We start from the raw sequence: 22,288 nt of genomic DNA, 5'->3' as shown, positions 1-22,288 counted from the left end.
GGCCAACGTTGTCTACCTCATACGTTGCGGGAAAGGATGCCCCGGAGCATGGTACATCGGCGAGACTATGCAGACACTGCGACAACGGATGAACGGACACCGTGCAACAATCACCAGGCAGGAGTGTTCCCTCCCAGTCGGGGAACACTTCAGCAGTCAAGGACATTCAGCCTCCGATCTTCGGGTAAGCATTCTCCAAGGTGGCCTTCGAGACACACGACAACGCAAAATCGTCGAGCAGAAACTGATAGCCAAGTTCCGCACCCATGAGGACGGCCTCAACCGAGATCTTGGGTTCATGTCACGCTACATGTAACCCCACCTGATGCAGGGTCATCCAGACTCGAGTCGACATTGGCTTGTTCTCTCTACACAGATGCGGCCGGACCTGCTGTGATTTCCAGCCAAAAAAAAAAATGTTTTTTGTTTTTCATACAGACCCCAGCATCTGCAATATTTGACCCCTTGTGACCCCACCTCATTGTTCTTTGATGTAATGTTTCCCTGACTGACCTGTTTGGGCACCATTCACACCTTTGACTGCTGTGATTATCTCTCTGCCGAGGTGTGATAAATGGCAGTTGGAAAGGTTACCTGTAAACATCTGACATGATTCTCTGACTATATAAGCTGTGTCTTTATGCATTTCTCCACTTCACCTGAAGAAGGAGCAGCGCTCCGAAAGCTTGTGATTTCAAATAAAGCTGTTGTTTCAACAGGTGATTACTATATACGCTATGTGACGTAATAAAACTCATTACGCACTTGGTTTGAGCATAAAGCAAGGCTTTAATCAATTTGTTTCAGAACATGGCGGTCTAGTTGTACTTCACTAGTTCCTTGTCTTACAAAATGTCCCTGGAAAGCTGGTGCCGATGCCAGAGTATTTATACTCCTTGGACGGCGCCACCAGCTGGCCGTCCAGCGTTATTTCACGAGTAGTTTCTTGATGAATGATGAGATTTATAACACTATGCATAGCTAAATTGTAAACACATCAGTTTTGAATACAGTTACGATGTCACTAGCAACCCCAGTGTTATCAACAGTGTATCTTCTGACATATGATGAGCAATGCCACAAGTGATCCTTTGATATTTATTAATAAACCTCATGCTTTATCTTATTCTTTAATTTCTCTAGATTACATTGGCTGCTCATTCTGCCAGTCTGAAAGATAATTGGCCTCGATTCTGGGAAGGTGAAGTTGATTCACTGATTTATGAACAGCTCATTGCATTTGGTGGTAGTGAAATTAATGTTTTTTTGCGTGAAGCAAAATTTTGGTCTGGTTGGAGAAGGGGAAGACTTGACTGTATCTTTATTGTTTGATGTTTATTGTAATAACATAGGAACAGGAGTAGGCCATTCACCCCCCCGAGCCTGTTCTGCCATTCAATTAGATCATGGCTGACCTGCACCTCAACTCCATTTACCAGCCATTGATTGATCCATATATATTGATATCCTCAGCTAATAGAAATCTGTCAATCAGTCTTGAAAATTTGAATTGACCCAGTATTTGCTGCCTTTTGAATTCCAGATACCCACTACCCTGTGTGGTGTTTTTTTTATTCATTCATAGGATGTGGACGTCGCTGGCAAGGCCAGCATTTATTGCCCATCCGTAATTGCCCTCGAGAAGGTGGTGGTGAGCCACCTTCTTCAACTGCTGCAGTCTGTGCGGTGAAGGTACTCCTACAGTGCTGTTAGGGAGGGAGTTCCAGGATTTTGACCCAGCGACAATGAAGGAACGGCAATATACTTCCAAGTCAGGATGTTCTATGACTTGGAGGTCGTGGTGGTCCCATGCGCCTGTTGCCCTTGTCCTTCTAGGTGGCAGAGGTCACGGGTTTGGGAGGTGCTGCCGAAGAAGCCTGGGCGAGTTGCTGCAGTGCATTTTGTAGTTGGTACACACTTCAGCCATGGTTCACCGGTGGTGGAGGGAGTGAATGTTTAAGGTGGTGGATGAGCAACTGGATCCTGGACTTCCTGACGGGCAGACCCCAGGTGGTGAAAATAGGCAGTAATACCTCCTCCACACTGATCCTGAACACGGGAACTCCCCAGGGTTGTGTGCTCAGCCCCCTTCTGTACTCCCTGTTTACTCACGATTGCGTGGCCACGCACAACTCCAACTCCATCATCAAGTTTGCTGATGACACTACCGTTATCGGCCTGATCACAGATGGCGACGAAAAAGGCTACAGGGAGGAGGTAAGAGCCCTAGCAGAATGGTGCAAGTACAACAACCTCTCCCTCGACATCAGCAAAACAAAGGAGATGATCGTGGACTACAGGAAGCGGCAGGGGGAGGGACACACCCCAATCTACATCGAAGGGGCTGAGGTGGAGAGGGTTAGCAGCTTCAAATTGCTGGGTGTATTCATTACGGAGGACTTAACGTGGTCCAATCACATCGACGTCGTAACCAAGAAGGCATGCCAACGCCTGTTCTTCCTCAGGAGACTGAAGAAATTTGGAATGGCCCCCAGATTCTCACCAACTTCTACCGGTGCACCATCGAGTGTATCCTGTCCGGCTGCATCACTACCTGGTATGGCAACTGCACCGCCATAGACCGCAAGGCTCTACAGATGGTGGTGAAAGCTGCACAACATACTAGAGGAATTAAACTACCTGCTGTGCAGGATATCTACCCCGAGAGGTGCCGGGGGAAGGCCCTGAGAATCATCAAAGACGCGAGCCACCCCAGCCACAACCTCTTCGCCCTGCTCCCGTCCAGTAAGAGATATCGAAGCATACGGTCTCGTACCAGCAGGTTTTGAAACAGCTTCTACCCCCAGGCCATAAAACTCATGAACGAATAATTTATTATTATTTATTACTGTTGTTTTATTTATTATTACTGTATTTCTATTAATATTTTTATCATTGCTATGCCATATTTATTCCAATGTTGGAAGGACTCGTAAAAATCAACATTTCATTGTGCAGTACACACGTTTGCTGCATATATGACAAATAAAAATTGAATTGAATTGATTTGAGGTGCCAATCAAGCGGGCTGCTTTGTCCTGGATGGTGTCGAGCTTCTTGAGCGTTGTTGGAGCTGCACTCATCCAGGCAAGTGGAGCGCATTTCATCACACTCCTGACTTGTGCCTTGTAGATGGTGGAAAGGATTTGGGGAGTCAGGAGGTGAGACAGTCACCGCAGAATACCTAGCCTCTGACCTGCTCTTGCTGCCACAGTATTTATGTGGCTGGTCCAGTTAAGTTTCTGGTCAATGGTGCCCCCCCCCCCCCCCCCCCCCCCCCCCAGGATGTTGATGGTGGGGGATTCAATGATGGTAATGCCATTGAATGTCAAGGGGCTGTGGTTAGACTCTCGCTTGATGGAGATAGTCATTGCCTGGCACTTAAGTGGCAGGTAACATTCGCGCCACACATCAGCCCAAGCCTGAATGTCGCCCAGGTCTTGTTGCATGCGGGCATGGGCTGCTTCATTATCTGAGGAGTTGTGAATAGCACTGAACACTGTGCAGTCATCAGCGAACATCCCCATTTCTGACCTTATGTTGGAGGAAAGGTCATTGATGAAGCAGCTGAAGATGGTTGGGCCTAGGACACTGCCCTGAGGAACTCCTGCAGCGATGTCCTGGGGCTGAGATGATTGACCTCCAACCACCACAACCATCTGCCTTTGTGCTAGGTATGACTCCAGCCAGTGGGGTGTCCCCCCCCTCCCCGATTCCCATTGACTTCAGTTTTACTAGGGCTCCTCGATGCCACACTCAAATGCTGCCTTGATGTCAAGGGCAGTCACTCTCACCTCACCTCTGGAATTCAGCACTTTTGTCCATGTTTGGACCAAGGCTGTAATGAGGTCGGGAGCCGAGTGATCCTAGCGGAACCCAAACTGGGCATTCATGAGCAGGTTATTGGTGAGTAAATGCTGCTTGATAGCACTGTCGATGACACCTTCCAACACTTTGCTGATGATTGAGAGTGGACTGATGGGGCGGTAATTGGCCAGATTGGATTTGTCCTGCTTTTTGTGGACAGGACATGCCTGGACAGTTTTCCACATTATCGGATAGATGCCAATGTTGTAGCTGTACTAGAACAGCTTGGCTAGAAGCGCGGCTAGTTTTGGAGCACAAGTCTTCAGCACGACAGCCAGGATGTTGTCAGGGCCCATAGCCTTTGTTGTATCCAGTGCGTTTAGCCGTTTCTTGATATCACGTGGAGTGAATCGAATTGGCTGAAGACTGGCTTCTGTGATGGTGGGGATCTCAGGAGGAGGCTGATAGGCATCATCCAGTCGGCACTTCTGTCTGAAGATGGTTGCAAACACTTCAGCCTTGTCTTTTGCACTCACGTGCTGGGCCCCATCATCATTGAGGAATTGTGTGGAACAAATTTCACTTCAGATTGCCCTAGCTCTAATTTTAAGATTGTGCCCCCTTGTTCTGGATTCCCTCACTAGAGGAAATACCTTCTCTGGGCTCGGCTTCAACTCCGCAGGATTGGTGCATGGGAGGGACCCATGAAGGAAGCAAGGTAGCGAGAGGGTTCGAGTACAGGAACAAGGATGTCTTGCTGCAGTTGTACAGGGCCTTGGTGAGACCACATCCTGAGTATTGTGTGCAGTTTTGGTCGCCTTATCTGAGGAAGGATGTTCTTGCCATGGAGGGAGTGCAGCGAAGATTCACCAGGCTGATACCTGGGATGGCAGGAATGACGTATGAGGAGAGATTGGGTCAATTGGGCTTATACTCGCTGGAGTTTAGAAGAATGAGAGGGGATCTCATTGAAACTTATAAAATTCTAACAGGACTAGACAGAGTAAATGCAGGAAGGATGTTCCCGATGGTGGGGGGAGTCCAGAACCAGGGGTCACAGTCTAAGGATAAGGGGTAAGCCATTTAGGACAGAGATGAGGAGGAATTTCTTCACCCAGAGTGTGGTGAACCTGTGGAATTCTCTACCACAGAAGGCAGTAGAGGCCAATTCATTAAATATATTCAAGAATGAGTTAGATATATTTCTTAAGGCTAAAGGGATCAAGGGATATGGAGAGAAGGCAGGGACAGGGTACTGAATTTGGATGATCAGCCATGATCTCATTGAATGACGGAGCAGGCTCGAGGGGCCGAATGGCCTGCTCCTATATTCTATGTTTCTATGTAAGGTCCGGCCGATTTTAACAGCCGGGCCTTATTTAAATTTGTTTAATCTATTGCCTTCCTGAAGCCGAAAGGAATGATGGCAGGGGGTAGCAGGAATTGGGGTGGGAACTAGATGCTGCCAGGGACCCAAGGGACAGATCCCTGGTATAAGGTAAATGCAGTGAGGGGGGGGTTGGGGGGGGAAAGGTTGCCGAGCCGATGACGGTTGGAAGAAAGAGAGGCAAGGCTGGTGCTGGGGAGGCCCAAGGACTCTTTGTGGAGCCCGGGAAAGCACACCTGCTCCTTGTGGCTTACAAGGTTTCCACATAAAAGTAAAACTTGTTAACTTATCTTGGTCATTCCATGACTACCGCATGGTTCGGCTGTTGCGATTTGCGCCACGTGGGCCTCCCAAATACCAACGTTAAAATGCTGTTGCATCGCCAATGATGTCATCGGGCCGCGACTTTTAGCTTTAAATTAGGCCCGAGTGCCTGCAGTGGAAGTCGGTGAAGATAAAATGCTGCTGGGTGGGAAGCTGTGGTCTCGGGTCGGTAAGTGGACTCAGATTATTTTAGCCCCTCCCAGCTCTGTTTCCAATGGCGGGGGTGGTTAAAATCGACCCCACTGTATCTACACTATCGAATCCTTTTATCATTTTAATCATCTTGATTAGATCATCTCAAAACCTACTAAACTCAAAGGAATACAAGCCAAGTGTATGCAATTTGTCCTCATAATGTAACCCTTTAAGCCCTGATATACTAGTGAATCTGCACTGCACGCCAAGGCCAATATATCCCTCCTGAGGTGCGATGCCCAAAACTGAATGCAGTACTCCAGATGGGGTTTGACCAATGCTCTGTACAACTGAAGCGTAACTTTCTCCCCTTTTAATTCCAGCACTTGCAGATAAAGGCCAACATTCCATAAGCCTTTCGGATTACTTTTTGTACCTGTGCACTAGCTTTTAGTGATTGTTGTACATGGACTCCCAAATCGCTTTACTCATCGGTCTTTCTTGAATCCGAAGTGGATGACTTCATACTTCCCCACATTGAACTCCACCTGCCAGAATTTTGCCCACTCACTCAGTCTGTCTATGCCCCTTTGTAACTTCCTGCTCCTGTGCCTCCTAACTTGGTGTCATCTGCAAACTTGGATATGCAACTAACTATTCCTTCATCCAAGTTATGAATACATATGATGAAAAGCTGAGGCCCCAGTACAGATCCCTGGGAGCACCACTTTTCACATCCCACCAATCAGGGTACACTCCATTTGTCCTGACTTTCTGTCTCTTGCCTCCCATCCATTTACCAACCCACATCGCAACTACTTCCAATTCTATGTCAGCTGTGGCTCAGTGGGCAGCACACTCGCCTCTGATTCAGAAGGCTGTGGGTTCAAGTCCCACTCCAGGGATTTGAGCACTTAATGCTAGGCTGACACTCCAGTGCGGTGCTGAGGGAGTGCTACACTGTCGGAGGTGCCGTCTTTCGGATGAGATGTTAAATCGAGGCCCTGTCTGCTCTCAGGTGGACATAAAAGATCCCATGGCACTATTTCAAAGAAGAGCAGGGGAGTTATCCCCCGGTGTCCTGGCCAATACTTCTCCCTCAACCAACAGATTATCTGGACATTATCGCATTGCTGTTTGTGGGACCTTGCTGTGTGCAAATTGGCGACCGTGTTTCCCACATTACAACAATGACTCCACTTCAAATAGTACTTCATTGGCTGTAAGTGCTTTGAGGCGTCCAGTGGTCGTGAAAGGTGCTATATAAATGGAAGTCTTTCTTTCTTTAATTTTTGCTAATACTTTCTTTTAATTGCCAAAATATGGTGGGATTTTACCAAATGAAATTTTTAAAAAAGCTTGTGTTTGTCACTTATCTGATGTAAACATTGTGTGTTTTTTATATATTGTTGCAGGGATCTACGATTCAATCGTATTAAGGAAATCCGTCCAGCAGCCTTTAAGAGACTGAGGAATCTGAACACATTGTGAGTACACTATTGGCTTATTTTCCAGGACTGTTTTATTCTCTCCGCGTAGGCTTACATTAGGAGTTTGAAACATGGGAACTTAAGTTGGCAATTAAACCATCCTGAGTGCTTTGTGTACTTGGGGATGGTTCCAAAATGTGCTCAGTGCAAAATCACTGTGACATTTAATGTTCTGGTGGAGTTTGGACTCTCTCCTGAGTGGGGAGGGAGGATCATTTATTAGTAGCAGTTGTGTAGATGGCAGAAAGTCTGGCAGCTTGAAAAAGTTAATTGGATTATAAATGCTGTTTGCTTTCGACAAGTTTTGTACCAGCGAATTTAAGTTGAGTTAGTTGCCTCCATTGATGTAGCTATTACAGTCTCTCTGGCCTTTTTGAAGTTCATATTTCTGCAGATACCAATTGACCAAGGCAGCTATAAACTGTATCATGTGAAATCTTGAGTTATAATTATCATATCCTTTGCTTTGAATTGTAGGCATGACTGAACATATTGACGGGTAGACATTCTGCTGTGTTGAGTTGTTTCTGTTGGTGCTTCACTCAGAAACCATTATAATTGGCAATTCCATAATGAAAGGAACCTTTAAACAGCTTAAAGCTTTTTCCTTCTCCGAAGAATGCTGCTGCTGTTTACCAAGTCTGATGTTTGCATTTTCAGTGAAATGGATAACAATTAAACCATCCTGAACTGACTAGGAGGAGATTGATGGAAGTGCTCTCGGGAATAAAAACAACCAGTTTTTTTTTTCATTTTTTCCTTCCTCACGGCTGTGCGTGCTTTCACTCCGAATGTTCAACCAACGTCATTGATTACACTTTAAGACCACAGTTTATTTGCTGTGGTATGAATTATCTCTTCCATATTTTTTTCTCCTTGGGCTTTTCTTCTCGAGTTAGTTGCTGGGAAGCATACAACGGCAACTCCACAATGACAGTATTGTAGGTATTGGGGTTCACCTATGTAGGTATCGGATGAATTCCTACTTAATAATCGAGTTCGACTCCAGGAGAACAATCAAAAAGGTTTTTAATGCAAGAACAGAGGAATTCTAACAGGTTGCAGAGCTAGGTACAGGAGAGCCATAAAATAGGTCTTCACCAGACGGAGACGCCACGAGGACTGAGTAGGCAGTCCCGTGGATTGCGTGATGACGTCATCGCGTTCTTCCCGCGCTTGGGTAGTCACGTGACTTGTGTGATGACGTCGTCGCGTTTGCCCGCGCTTGGGACGGTCACGTGACTTGCGACGTGACGTCATCGCGTTTACCCGGCACTGCAGCTGGCCGTTGCGGCCGAAGCCGCGGGAGCGGGAGGCTGAGCTGGGCCGGCGGCCGAAGTCACGGGAGTGGGAGGCCGAGCTGGGCCGGCGGCCGTCGCGGGAGCGGGAGGCCGCGCCGGGCCGGCGATGGGAGCGGGAGGCCGAGCTGGGCCGGCTCGCGTTTACCCGTGTCATCGCGTTTGCCCGCGTCATCGCGTTAGGTCGCGTTCTTAAAGGGGCAACGGCCCGAACATGCAAACTCTATACAAACGTAGTTAAAGGAAATTATGTAGGTAAGAAAGGGACACTGTGGTACCGCTACATGCGCCCCCCCCTGAATTCGCTTTAATGGTCGACGTCAAACGATGAGATGGCCTGACGAGCCTATCCAAACGACTCCTGTAGTCTCGAGACGGAGACTGCTGGGTGGCTGACGGTCTGGCGGGTGGTCGTACTTGGGTTGGCGTAACGACGATGGATGGTCGGTGGTCTCGGCGGTCGTGCTGTCTCGACTTGGTGGGCGAGGTCCAAATATGTGCTGGTCGTGAGCGGATCCTTGCGTGCGTCGTGGCGGATAAAACGTATCCAGCCATGCGAAGGACCGTGGAAGCGTGTGACCTCTAGCCCGTGGTTGGAAACGGGCGCCAGGGCGAAACAGCTGGCCGCGTCATAGCGACTGGCAGGTTGGGCAGACGCGGACCATGGCTCTGTCATTGTTGGGAAAAGGTCCCCAGTCTGACGAAATCTGCAGGAACGCCAAACGGGTGATCCAGGAGGAAAAAAATGTGGGTTTGGGCAGGTCGGTGAACTCGCCGACAGGCGAGCGAACTCTCCGGCAGTCAGGAACGCACGGAACGGTGCGTGCCGTAGTGCTACTACAGTAACACAGAAGAGAGTGAACCGTTGCTGCGTTGATCAGTGATGACAGCAATTTTCGCGTGGCCGATCGCGGCCGCGGGATGCCCGGTGGAACCGTCCTCGATGGTCGCAGCGTCAGTAGATGTTTGCTTTTGCTGAGGGGACAACTGTAGAGAGGGCGGCAACGCTTCTAGTTGTTGTTGATTTCGGTAGGGGGAAAAACTGCCGGGAGGGCGGCAACGCTTCTAGTTGTTGTTGATTTCGGTAGGGGGAAAAACTGTCGGGAGGGCGGCAACGCTTCGCCGTCGTGCCGAAAAGCGTGGTAGAAAAGACAGACCAGCAGGCTGACGGGCTGGTGCGGCGTTGGCGGGGGATGGGTCCTTGTGGTTTGCGAGGGGTGAGTCCTCGTGGGTTGCGAGGGGTGGTTTGCGAGGACTGAGTCCTCGTGGCCTCTCCGCTGGGGCGTGCTCCAATCCTGTGAGCCCGTAAACGTGCTGTACCCACGCTGTGAGGGTGTTATACTTGCTGTTCTGCCGTGGGGTTGTTGAAGAGGCTGACGCTCTGAAAGTCAGTAGAGCTGTCGAAAACGGAGACTGTATCCAGATACGTGGTCTGCGCCGTCTCGATGTTGCACAAGGCGAATGGGGCTTCTACCAGGATAAAGCACGAGGGCGGTTGTTGCTCCCAGTGGTTACGGTAGCTGAGCGAAACGGCTGTAGCTTCCAGGCGTGCTTCTTTCGTGAAAGACGTTCACAAAAAATCGGGGTCTGGCTGCACTGCTTTTGTGAATAATGTTCACGAAAAACGGGGTCACCAGTGTAGGTATTGATGAGCTCCCGCCCTCACGTCGTTGGTCACCAATGTAGGAATTGGTGTTCGGCGGTTGTTGTTCGTCGTGCCGTTCTTCTGTGAAAACGTTCACAGAGACGGGGTTCAGGCTGTGCGCTTCCTCCGTGAAAAACGTTCACGGAGACGGGGTCACCAAATGTAGGTATTGGGGTTCACCTTTGTAGGTATTGGACGAATTCCTACTTAATAATCGAGTTCGACTCCAGGAGAACAATCAAAAAGGTTTTTAATGCAAGAACAGAGGAATTCTAACAGGTTGCAGAGCTAGGTACAGGAGAGCCATAAAATAGGTCTTCACCAGACGGAGACGCCACGAGGACTGAGTAGGCAGTCCCGTGGATTGTGTGATGACGTCATCGCGTTCTTCACGCGCTTGGGCAGTCACGTGACTTGCGTGATGATGTCATCGCGTTTGCCCGCGCTTGGGACAGACACGTGACTTGCGACGTGACGTCATCGCGTTTACCCGGCACCCGGCACTACAGCTGGCTGTTGCAGCCGAAGTCGCGGGAGCAGGTGGCCGAGCTGGGCCAGCAGCCGTCGCGGGAGTGGGAGGCCGAGCCGGGCCGGCGATTGTCGCGGGAGTGGGAGGCCGAGCTGGGCCGGCTCGCGTTTAACCGCGTCATCGCGTTCATAAAGGGGCAACGGCCCGAACATGCAAACTCTATACAAACGTAGTTAAAGGGAATTATGTAGGTAAGTAAGGGACACTCGGTGGTACCGCTACAGTATCTTCATAACCTCCCCATCACACCACAGCCAAATTCAGGAACCAGATGGAGTCGGGGATCTAGACCTGTATTCCAGACTCCACGGCGGTACATCTCCAACACGTGATGTCACTTAAACTGCCCAAAAAATCCATGACATTAATTATTTATGATATTATTGTTTTGAAATTTAAAAACATTGAGGATGAACAAAAATTCTCAGTGAACTCGCTTTTTTAAAGCAAGTATTGAAATTTAAAATGAAAGGGTAAATTTATGAATGCACCCTCCCGGTATAGAACCTTACCCGGCAGACGTGCATATCAGCAATTTCTTTGTGTGCCCCCTTGTGGTTTTTCTGTCTATTAAAGTAAAATCATGGATAGGGGCACGGTCGTGTGATTTCCTGATCAGCATTCCTGGCACTGAGGCTCCACGCCAGAAGTGGGCATTTCTTAAAATGTGCCATGAAAAACATACATTGACTAACTCTTAGCTTAAAACAGGTGTTGAAGGTCTTTGTGAAGTGAATTTCAGACTTGAAGTAAAGACATCAGTGTAGGAATGTCTAGTTCCTATCCAAAAGACTGAGGTCCACTCAGGCGATCAAATAAACGAGGTTTAATGAAAAGTAACAGAGTTTAACAGATAACTACAGGAGAACGTCGAATATAGGTCTAGTCAGTTCAGAGGCTCCACGAGGACTGCTAGGGCGGTCCTGTGGCTGACGTCATCACGTTTTTCCCGCCGGTGGGGGATCACGTGATGAACGGCGTGACGTCATCGCATTTGCCTGCGCTATTAAAGTGATCGCGCTCTGTACATGTAAACAGTGAAAACAAAGATACAGACTCAGGCTGTAGCCGACATATAATTAAAGTGAATTATATACAATTGATTGGAGTCCCTTAGTGGCTCCGCCACATCGGAACCAGTTCTTGTCAAAAGCCACTGGACCAGAAACATTTTGGTCTTAAGTTTTTTTTTATTTTTTCACTTCTCTTTGATCTTCACATAACACTTCAATCCTTTCTCTCCCCCACCCAACTGAGTGGGTGGACAAGTGACCTTTCCATTGATCTCTATCAGTGCCACTCTTTAGCTGGTTGCTTCAAAGTGTTTGAGTGTGGTGTTCTCTCTGCATTTTTCCAATGCAGAATGTGATCTTAACTGAAATGTTGCAGGAGTTAGGATCCTGCTTTTCAGTACTACTAATTGATAGCTCAGAGCATGGAGGGAAAATTGTTCTTAAACCACCTGCTATTAAGTAGAGTAACTTGTAAAAGGTTGCAGTGTATTTAATAAAGGAAAGGCATTAGAAGGGTAGCTAATACCTTAATGAGTGAAGTCCTGGACATAGCAGGAACATTTCTGTTTAGCTTGTCAGCTGCTAAATAGCTACTTGGGGCCCACGTGGAATTATATTCCTCCTCCAGTTTTACATCCACATGTTTTTAATGCTGTGGATAGGACCGGCTTCAAACAAATCTATCTGCACAAGTGACATCCACACATGTCAACAACAACAACTTGTATTTATATAGCACTTTAAATTAGGAAACCATTCCAAGGTGCTTCACAGGAGCATTATCAGGCAAAAATTGACACCAAGCCCATTGGGAGGGTTGACTAAAAGCTTGGTCAAAGAAGTATATTAAGGAGGTTCTTGAAGGAAGAGAGAGAGAGAGGTAGAGAGGTTTAGGGAGGGAATTCCAGAGCTTGGAACCTAGACAGCTAAAGGCATGGTGCCACTGGTGGGGCAGAAGTCGTGGGGGATGCATAAGTGGCTAGAGTTGGAGGAACACCGAATTCTCGGAGGGTTATAGGGCTGGAAGAGGTGGGAACCAGCGAGGTGTAGGGGGTTTTGATTTGGGGTTTTTGTCTGGTCAGTCAGTCGTGTGCCTGAGCTGCCCCAGCCCCGTACGGTTCGAACCGCTTCCCCCTTTTTAGTTCTGAGCACCGGACTTATTTACGAGTAGCGATATAGACAAACGAGACCAGTGGTTTGGTGCAAAGAAAACCAATGTTTATTAAAATAGAGAAATAATTATTATACAGAGAAAATCACTATGGATGCAACACAATTACAGTTAGCGGGGGAGGAGAAACGGACATATCGAGGGAAAATGACTAAAATGACACTTTAGCAATTCCCTTAACTCCCACCCTTTATACCTATCTAGATTGTCTTGTGATGGGCCAGAAAATTGATGCTCACCAGTCTAGGATGTTGAAACGCCTGCTCCGTGCCCCGTTGCCTGTCAATGTTTTTAGGTTTTCACCGCCCCAGAGCAGAGATACTCCAGTAATTCAAACCTAACTGTGGGTGTCCTACTTCCCTGGATGGGCTCTTTGTTGATGATCCTCTCGCTGGGTTGCTGATACGGCAGGGCACTAGAGGCGAGGCGAGAGAGAGAAAGAGAGAGAGAGATGGCTTCCCGAGGGACTAGTTATACCCCTCCTGGGAGTCCTTATCTCCCGCCAGATCAGCTTGTTCCTTTGTCTGACCTGGACGTGTTGAAGCTTATACAAAGGAAACCGATCTGGGCCCATCGACCTGGATGGCCATTTAATCGGTTTTTGAACATCTCATAAGTGTTTCCCTTTGTCCCACTGGTTTCGTGATTGGGCCATTCCAGCTTGAATGCCCCGTTGATCGTTTGCAAACAGTGCTGATGTCCTCTAACAAAGGTCTGAACGCAGCTATTACATGTTGATTGACTGTGCAAACGGCCTTGATGGGTTTTAATCAGAGGCCCGAATGCCACTGGTTTGCTTCTCATGCATAAATGCAGAAGATTTGTCTGCCTTCTAATTTCTGGAAAGTTCCGTCTTTGTCAGCCCAAACTGAAACTTACAGGCCTTGGCCATGAGGTTGACTGCAGCCATCTTGTTGAGCCCTGGATTTTAAACTCAGTCCAGCCAGGGTTTCTCCAATAAGCCAAAAGTAAATCTTCGGGGGAGGCATGAAATTTGCGAATCCTTTCAGTCCTCCCTAGGATACTGAAACTTGCTTGAAGTGTCCAATCAAGGTGAGCAAATTTCTGACCCCCCACAAACAACCTTCCCCTATATTTATCTATCCACGATCCCTCGACACATACATTCCCCTTACTTAGAGAAAACCGCAGTGCACGACAGGCATCTATCGATAGAAACAATTATTATCTGTTACAATAGTCCAAGCACGGAGGGGGTCCAACACCCCTGCACTACTTGGGACATCATAAAACTTTATTACAACGCACAACCTTTAATAAAAATAAACATCAGGCCAAAAAAACATATTTATTAAAAATAAAAAACGGAAGGAATGAGCTTTATTAAAAATAGCAAACGGATCTGCCATCACTCGGCAGTGATATGACATAAAACTCACACGGGTGTTTCTTCTTCCACCCGGGCATACTGGTCCTTCCACAACCCTTTTACTTTAAATTCTACCCCGGGACCCTTTCTCTTACACTGGACACAAACCAGGTAGAGGACGATCCCTAACTGACAGACTACCAAGATGTGGGACGCCATTCGAATCCAGGAGGGGACCTCTATACTCTCAAAAACGTCCCACCAGGGTGGGGTCATAATATTTAAAATGTCGGCCCCTATCTGTACAGTCTTCTGTTCCAAAGTGTAGAAGTGCTTTTGTGATACTAGAACGGCTTTTAATAATTTGGTAAGGTGCTCTGGGAGAGGGGGAATCGGGTAACCGAAGTGGGTGACATATTTCTGGAGGTGGGTAAAATTGTCCTCCACAGTGAGGTGAACAGTGGATGGTTCAGGAATGGGGACAATTCGTGTTTGTGCCACTTGAACTTCTGCCTCGGGTTTGAAACAGAAGCTGCTGTCACTCACCGCGCACCAGCTGTGCTGTCCGTGCTGGTAGTGAGACGCTCCTGTGGTGATGCAATATGTCTCGCCTATATATGCTACCTGTGGGGGAACATGGCCTTTTGCCATGGCTTCCATGGTACAATTTATAGGTTTTGCGTCAGCAGCTCTGAACCCACATTGTGGTTTCGAATAGGCATTCAAGTGCTGGGGACACAGGATGATGTGTGCTCCCCGGCTACGGCACCCTGAGAGGTCAGTACTCATCATAGCGTGCTCCCACTTTATGACATAGGGCGGGACCGCTGCAAAACGAATGTGTGCACCCCCTTGAATGACTCCAATGTTCTCCACCCTGTATACCGGGGCGGGTTGGGCTGTCTTACCCATAACCGGCATTCTGACTACTATTCCCATAATTGGTAAAATTCTCCTCTGCATCCCGTTTGCCGCTCCCATCGATCGCTATCGGTGCTGTGTCTCCGGAGCACCCATAGAGGTGGGAATCCTGCACGTCACCTCTCCTTCCGAAGCTTGGTCCTATCGGCGAGTAGGATTACGCCCCCCTTCATTCCGTAAATTTTCCTGTAACAGATATAGAAGCACACAGCCAGGTTCCCTCGAGATTCGCTGGCTTGGGTGAAGCATGGTCGGGTCTTGCGACCTCGACTCAAATGTACACACTCTGGAACGGTTCCATACTTAAACTTATAGACTACCGGTTCCTTACATAGAATTTAATTAAAAACACCCTAACTTAACCTTCTACACCTTACTTAAAATTATACTACCTAAACTATATACATCCGCCGCCCGTCTCCGGGCGGCCAGCCTAATCCCTGTTTGGGCTGCTGCAGGCTGCCCCCTGCGGCGTGGCTGCACTGATCTCCACTTCTGGTCCCTCGCAGCTTATGGCTGCTGGCTGGGGACCTCTGTCTTTCGGCTTCTCCCTGACACGGGAGGCCGCCCTTTTTAACTGAGGAGCCGGTGACCATACTTTTCTGGGCTGGGGTGGCCGAGGAGACCTCCTAGGGAGTGCTACTGGTGGGGCTACCCTGGCGAGCGGACCCTTGGCTCGGGTCACAGTCCTCGCTGGCTGGGGACCTTCTCCCTCGGGCCCCTTCCCTCCCAAACCTGAACTGGGGGGACGGGTAATCCCTCGCCACCGGCTGCCGGTGGCTGAGGGTCTTCCCCTTCAGGCTCAAAACCTGGTTCGGGCTCGGGTCCATCTGGTTCGGGCTCCTTCTCCTCAGAATCACATAGGAGAGGGGGAGTGGTCTGGACAGTGGACGGAACGGCTCCTCCCCTAACACAAGCCACAGCGCCAGCCTGTGAGCTTGTACCCGCTGCGGGCTGAGGATTTCTAACCTCAGACCTTGTCCCAACTGGCTGCTTCCCTGCCTCTGGCTTAAAGAACTTAAATTGATTCACATGGAACCATTTTGTACGCCGGGGCATTTTTACTGCGTATCGACTATGTTATAGGGTCCCATGTACAGTGGCTCTAAACTCCCCACTCGGGAGTAGTTCCTAACCATCACTTGGTCCCCTATCTCCCACTGTTGGCTCTTGCTAGGCTCAAGCAGCAACCGGTTATTCCGATGCTGCTTCCCCATGCTACTTGCTGCCTGTTCATAAATCTGTTTGAGGCGCTCGAGGAGTGTTCGGGCGAATTTATCCCGATTTATCCCCCGGAGCTGCCCTTCAGTAAGAACTGGGGCTAGGACATGGGTGGGGGTCCTCATAACCCTACCGGTCATGAGTTTGTGCGGGGAATACCCTGTACCCTTGGACTGGCTGGCCCGGATCCCCATGAGGACTAGAGGCAGGACCTCCGCCCATTTTTGGCGCGAGCTCACTGTCTCCTTCCTCAACTTTTCTTTAATGGTGCAGTTCATGCGCTCCACAATCCCTGAGGACTGTGGATTGTGAGCTACGTGCCACTTCCCCTTGATGCCGAGCAGCATAAGGGTGTTCTGCATGACTTGGCCGGTGAAGTGGCTTCCCTGGTCGGACTCCACAAACTGGGGTAGTCCCCACCGCGAAAACACTTCTCGCACCAAGATCCTTGCAGTCCCTAATGCTGTGGCTGTTTTGCAGGGGAAGGCTTCCACCCACTTAGAAAACACGTCTACCAGGACGAGGCAATATTTGTAGCCTCCCTGGGCGGTGGGCAGGGGCCCGATGTAGTCAATCTGGATCGACTGCCATGGTCCCTCTACCCTCCTAACGTGTCCCATGGGCACCTTCCTTCTGTGGGGGTCGGGGTTATTTGCAGCGCAGACAAGACAGCTAGCACAGAACTCGCGGACGTCTTCCCAGAGTCCTGGCCACCATCCCGCCTGTTCCACCCATTGCCAGGTGGTCTCGGGCCCGGGGTGTCCCGCTCCCGGACCCTCATGGGCCAGTTGAAGGAACTCCCTCCGGTGTTGCTGGGGTACTACCCACTGTTCTTCTTTGAACAGTATGCCTTCCCTTACGGAGAGGGCCGCTGCGCCGTAAGGGCCTTCTACCTTCCTGCCCTCCATTACTGCGCTAATGACGACTTTCAGGACAGGGTCCTGGGCTTGGACCGTTTTAAGATCTGGGGCTAACACTACTCCTAAGCTCCCTTGGTTCCCATCCCTGCCTCTAACTGCTGCCACGGGCCCGGACTCATACGGGTCCCAGAAAATGCCTGCGTGTGCACCCTCCTTGGCCAGCATGTCGGCTTGCTGGTTACCCTGGCTGCGGGGTTCTGTGGAGGAATGGGCCTTCACTTTGTGGATGAAGACCTCCCCCACAGCTGCCAGGATTTTTTCCAGCAGGGACCTTACTGTTAAGGGCCTCCCGTCGGCGGAGGTATACCCGCGACGGGACCAGATGGCCAGGTATTCCATACACGAGTTGCAAGTGAACATGCTGTCCGAGCAAATCGTGTATGGGGTGGGGAAGATTTCGGGGTGGGTAAACATGTACACCACCGCGGACAGTTCAGCCTGTTGGGCGCTCATGGTGCTGGGGAGCTTGATCGCCAGGGCAATGTTTGCCGTTGGGTCATAAACTCCACAACCCATGAGTCGTTTGCCAGCAGATACCATGCTGGAACCATCTACATAGATTTCGCGGCCTGAGGGATGTATCCCGGCCCGTAAACCTACGTTCACCTCCCATACCCCTTCTATGGAACACCGATGGGCTGTTCCAGGATATACCATATTGGCTGCGAGCTTTGGCTCGCAAAGGCCCCTCACCTTCAAATCCATCTGCGAGAGGAGGAGGGTCCAGCGTGCAATGCGTGCACTGCTGACTGCCCCATCTTTAATCCTCTGATCCAGAAATATCTGGGTGGGTGTGTGGTGTGTGAGGAGGGTGATGGGAGAGGTGCCTGTGAAGATCAAGGATGTTTTCACAGCCCAATACGTGGCCAGAAGGTGCCGTTCGCAAATTGAGTAGCTCCTCTCCACATCCGTGAGTACTCTGGAAGAGTAGACCACGGGCCTTAGCCTGCCGTGCCGCTCCTGGAGCAGCACAGCACTGAGACTATCCCTGCTGACCGCCACCTCCAAGAAGAACTTTTTCCCCCCATCTATGGCTCCTAGGGCTGGTGCAGCCTGCAAGTCTCCCTTGAGCTTGACAAATGCTGCCTGGCAACCCTCATCCCAAGACCACTCCACTCCTTTGTGTAGGAGTCGGAGCAAAGGGGCTGCTGTGGCTGCATAGTCTTCAATGAAGTCCCTGCAGTACCCCGTTAACCCTAGGAACGACCTCACACCTCTCACTGTGTTGGGGACTGGCAACTCTTGGACCGCTTCCCTCCTAGCCTTGTCTATGGCTCTCTCCTACGCGGACGGTTAGGCCCAGGAATTTAACTTCCCGCTGGCCGATCTGCGCCTTTTTCGGGTTGACCTTGAACCCTTTACTCTGTAGCAGCTCCAGCAGTTTGGCGAATAGCAGGCCATGCTCCCCGACTGAGTCGGTAAACAAGAGCAGGTCATCCACATACTGCAGCAGCTGGGTGGGTTGACTAAATTCCTTTAAACTATCCGCCATACACTGGTGGAAGATGCTGGGGCTGTTATGGAAGCCTTGTGGCAAGCAGTTCCAAGTACACTGTTGCCCCTTAAAAGTAAAAGCAAACTTATACTGGTCCTCCCTCCTCAAGGGGATGGACCAAAACCCATTTGAAATATCCAGCACCGTGAACGTGGTCGCGGATGCTGGAATATTCCCGACGAGGTCGGCCACTGCTGCCACTGTGGGGGCCACGAAGGGATATTGCTGTTGAGTACCCGATAGTCCACCGTGGCTCTCCATGAATTGTCCAGTTTTCTAACCGGCCAAAGCGGAGAGTTAACATGGGTGACTATGGGCCGCAACACTCCCTGCTGTACTAAAGAGGACATGGCTGCCTCCATGTCGGGCTCTGCTTCTCTGGGGAAATTATATTGCTTCTGGGGCCGGGCCATGGGGTCCCCGTCTACTCTGACCTCAAACCCGGTGACCCTCCTGCAGTCATGTTGGTGCGTGACAAACGCAGCTAGGTTAGCCTGCGGGAATGCCTGAAATTCCCTCGGGACACCGTCGACCATGAGCCCGAGGTTGTAACCTTCTTTCGGCATCACAGTACACAGGGTCCCCTTCCCTTCCTTACTCGGTATGACTACTACACCTCCCTCTTTACCCGTGTTGGCTCCCCAAAGGCAGTGATTGCGGAAATCCACGAGGATCCCGTGGCCCACGATGAAGTCGGCCCCTAGGATCCCCTTTCCTCCCACTTTGCCAGGACGCACGTCCACTTGGTCTGGAGCGTGCCGAGCCGGATTGAGAGCGGCTTGGAGAACGCTCCTGCCTGTTCCTTGCCTGTGAATCCCGATAGGACGTATGGAACCCCGCTAGACAGAGGTGAGGTGGTGGGGTTAGCTGTGTGGATCACGGTGCACGATGCTCCCGTATCCAGCAGATAAATCCCTTTAACCTTCTCCACCTCCATCTGCACGAGCGGTCCCTTCCACCCGTCATACCGGAGATCACACAGGTGGACAGGCTGCGCGGGCTCCAGTCATTGTGGGGCGTCAAAGGGGGCCGAGGGAACCACCACGCCGGTGGTGGCTGCTATTCTCCCCTGGCTGGTCATAAGAGATCGCATGGTCTCTAAAAATGACTCGATCACAGCGGGAGCAATTTCCATCTCTGCCTTCTGGGCTGGGGCTGATGAATTCTTTCCCTTATTCTCCTTCCAGGGATTCTTACAATCCTTGCGCCAGTGGCCGTCCTTCCCGCACCCGTAACAGCTTAACTTAGTCTGGGAGGGACGGTTCCCCTCCTGGTGCCACTCTTTCTTACTCTGGCCCCCAGGTTTAACCTCATGGACTTTTCCCTTGGGTTGGGACGTTTCGATACCCCTCATATTTTTAAATGTTATCGTGAGCTGGCGGATCACCGTTTCCTCGGTGGTCTGGGGGCTACTAGGGTCAAACCAGGCCGCAGCCTGGGCTCGGATTTGGGGCAGGCAGTTTGTCATTAGACAACGGAGCCAGTGGGTCAATTGGACTTGGTTCAGTAATGTCCGCGCTGGCATTCCCAGGCACGCGCTCCGGTAGATTGGTCACAGCCTGTCTGCGAACGCCTGCGCGGACTCCCCTGGGAGCTGTACCGCTTTTTCCACCTGGGCGAACGGACTACTGTCATTGAGTCCCATGGCCTCCAATATCTCGTTCCTCAAATCCTCATAATCTTTCTGCCCCTTTTTATATTCATCAGACAGGGTCTGGAGGAGATCACTCCCCAGAGAAAACAGCAGCATTTTAGCTTGCTCTGCGTCATCGCAGTCATTGACGCACGCTGCCTGTTCTATCTCCCTGAAGTGCAGAGAGGGGTCTCCCTTTTCGGTGAGCTTGGGGATGTGGCTAACCATGGCCCTGAACTGTTGGGTGCCATGCGGCACCACAAACTGATTTTGGATGGCCCCGGGTCCTCGTCCATTAACGGGCGGGCCGTATCTCCGTTGTCGGAGGGGGTACACCGGTCCTGGTCCCGGCCTATCTAGCGGGGCCTGCTGTGCTTCCCCTACCACTTCATCCTCCACCCCCCTTCGCTGCCAGCACTCCTGAAAACTCGGAGCTATGGGTGGCAGCCGTGGGACCTCTGATTCCCTCGCCAACTTTGTTCTGGGTGCTGCCTGTGGGACGGTTCTGTTTGGGTTGCCGGTAAAGTCCAACTGGCCCACCTTTGGGCTGATGAGGCATATCATCCCCTTAGCCCTCGCTAAAGCCATACTCAAGGTTTCTACCTCTTCCCTACAGGGGCCATGATCTGCTTCCTCAGACCCCTGTTCGCAGGTTAGCTTGTATGCTGCCTTTACCTCCCTTACTTTCTCCTCCTGCTCTTTTAATTTTTGGGTGAGGTCGCAAATCGTGTCCTGCAGCCTTATCTCGCTGCCCCTCGCCTCTCTGACCTGGTATTCTAAGTGCTCCATGTTGCGCCTAGCGCTGGCTTTACTTTCAGCGGTCTGGTATTCCAGGCGATCTACCCTTGCCTGATGTTCCCGTTGCACCTCGAAGGCACGGGCCTCCAGGCGCTCTACCTTTGCCTGGTGTTCCCGTTGCACCTCGAAGGCATGGGCCTCCAGGCGCTCTACCTTTGCTGGTGTTCCTTGGCCGTCTGCGCTCTTTCTTGGCATAACGCCTGAAGCGCCACTAGCACCTTCTCTTCCGCTAAAACCTTATCCTGCATTTCTAGGGCCAATTTCTTGAGCTTGGCAGCCTGCGCTGCTACAACACTGTCCAGCACTAGGACTTGTTTCTTGTAACACATTAACCAGACTGCCTTTTCAATTGCCCTCCTATGCTGTTTACTCGCCGTCCACTGGGTGGCGGTGTCTATGGGACGGTCGGCCTTTAACATAGCGCCCACCCATTTCTTGGCGATATTAACCTTTCTACACACATAAGTGGACAACCTTTCTTCCATTGCGGTTTCTCCCTCCGCACCACTGTCTGTCATATCGCATACTGTCGCCGATGCTCCTACCTGGCTCACCATTTCTATAGGGGGTTTTGATTTGGGGTTTTTGTCTGGTCAGTCAGTTGTGTGCCTGAGCTGCCCCAGCCCCGTGCGGTTTGAACCGCTTCCCCCTTTTTAGTTCTGAGCACCGGACTTATTTACGAGTAGCGATATAGACAAACGAGACCAGTGGTTTGGTGCAAAGAAAACCAATGTTTATTAAAATAGAGGAATAATTATTATACAGAGAAAATCACTATGGATGCAACACAATTACAGTTAGCGGGGAGGAGAAACGGACACATCGAGGGAAAATGACTAAAATGACACTTTAGCAATTCCCTTAACTCCCATCCTTTACACCTATCTAGATTGTCTTGTGATGGGCCAGAAATTTGATGCTCACCAGTCTAGGATGTTGAAACGCCTGCTCCGTGCCCCGCTGCCTGTCGATGTTTTTAGGTTTTCACTGCCCCAGAGCAGAGATACTCCAGTAATTCAAACGTAACTGCGGGTGTCCTACTTCCCTGGACGGGCTCTTCATCGACGATCCTCTCGCTGGGTTGCTGATACGGCAGGGCACCGGAGGCGAGGCGGGGGAGAGAGAGAGAGAGAGAGATGGCTTCCCGAGGGACTAGTTATACCCCTCCTGG

At 50.4% G+C, this 22,288-nt stretch overlaps 1 protein-coding gene across 2 annotated transcripts in view; it reads left to right on the top strand.

Moving 5' to 3' along the window:
- The window catches only part of LOC147108726 (peroxidasin homolog), a 287,308-nt gene that overhangs the window by 96,436 nt on the left and 168,584 nt on the right, over positions 1 to 22,288 (top strand). For both annotated transcript variants that reach the window (XM_086005483.1, XM_086005485.1), the window contains exon 2: positions 7,069 to 7,140. In XM_086005483.1, the coding sequence (XP_085861609.1) occupies positions 7,069 to 7,140 (72 nt within the window). The remainder of the gene's footprint in view (positions 1 to 7,068; positions 7,141 to 22,288) is intronic.

Source organism: Somniosus microcephalus, chromosome 13, assembly GCF_052327205.1.
Source record: "Somniosus microcephalus isolate GS21.2 chromosome 13, FLI_Smic_1.0, whole genome shotgun sequence".
Classification (NCBI taxonomy): Eukaryota; Metazoa; Chordata; class Chondrichthyes; order Squaliformes; family Somniosidae; genus Somniosus; species Somniosus microcephalus.
Note: the sequence above shows the minus strand (reverse complement) of the source record. Positions and strands in the feature narration are given on the sequence as shown.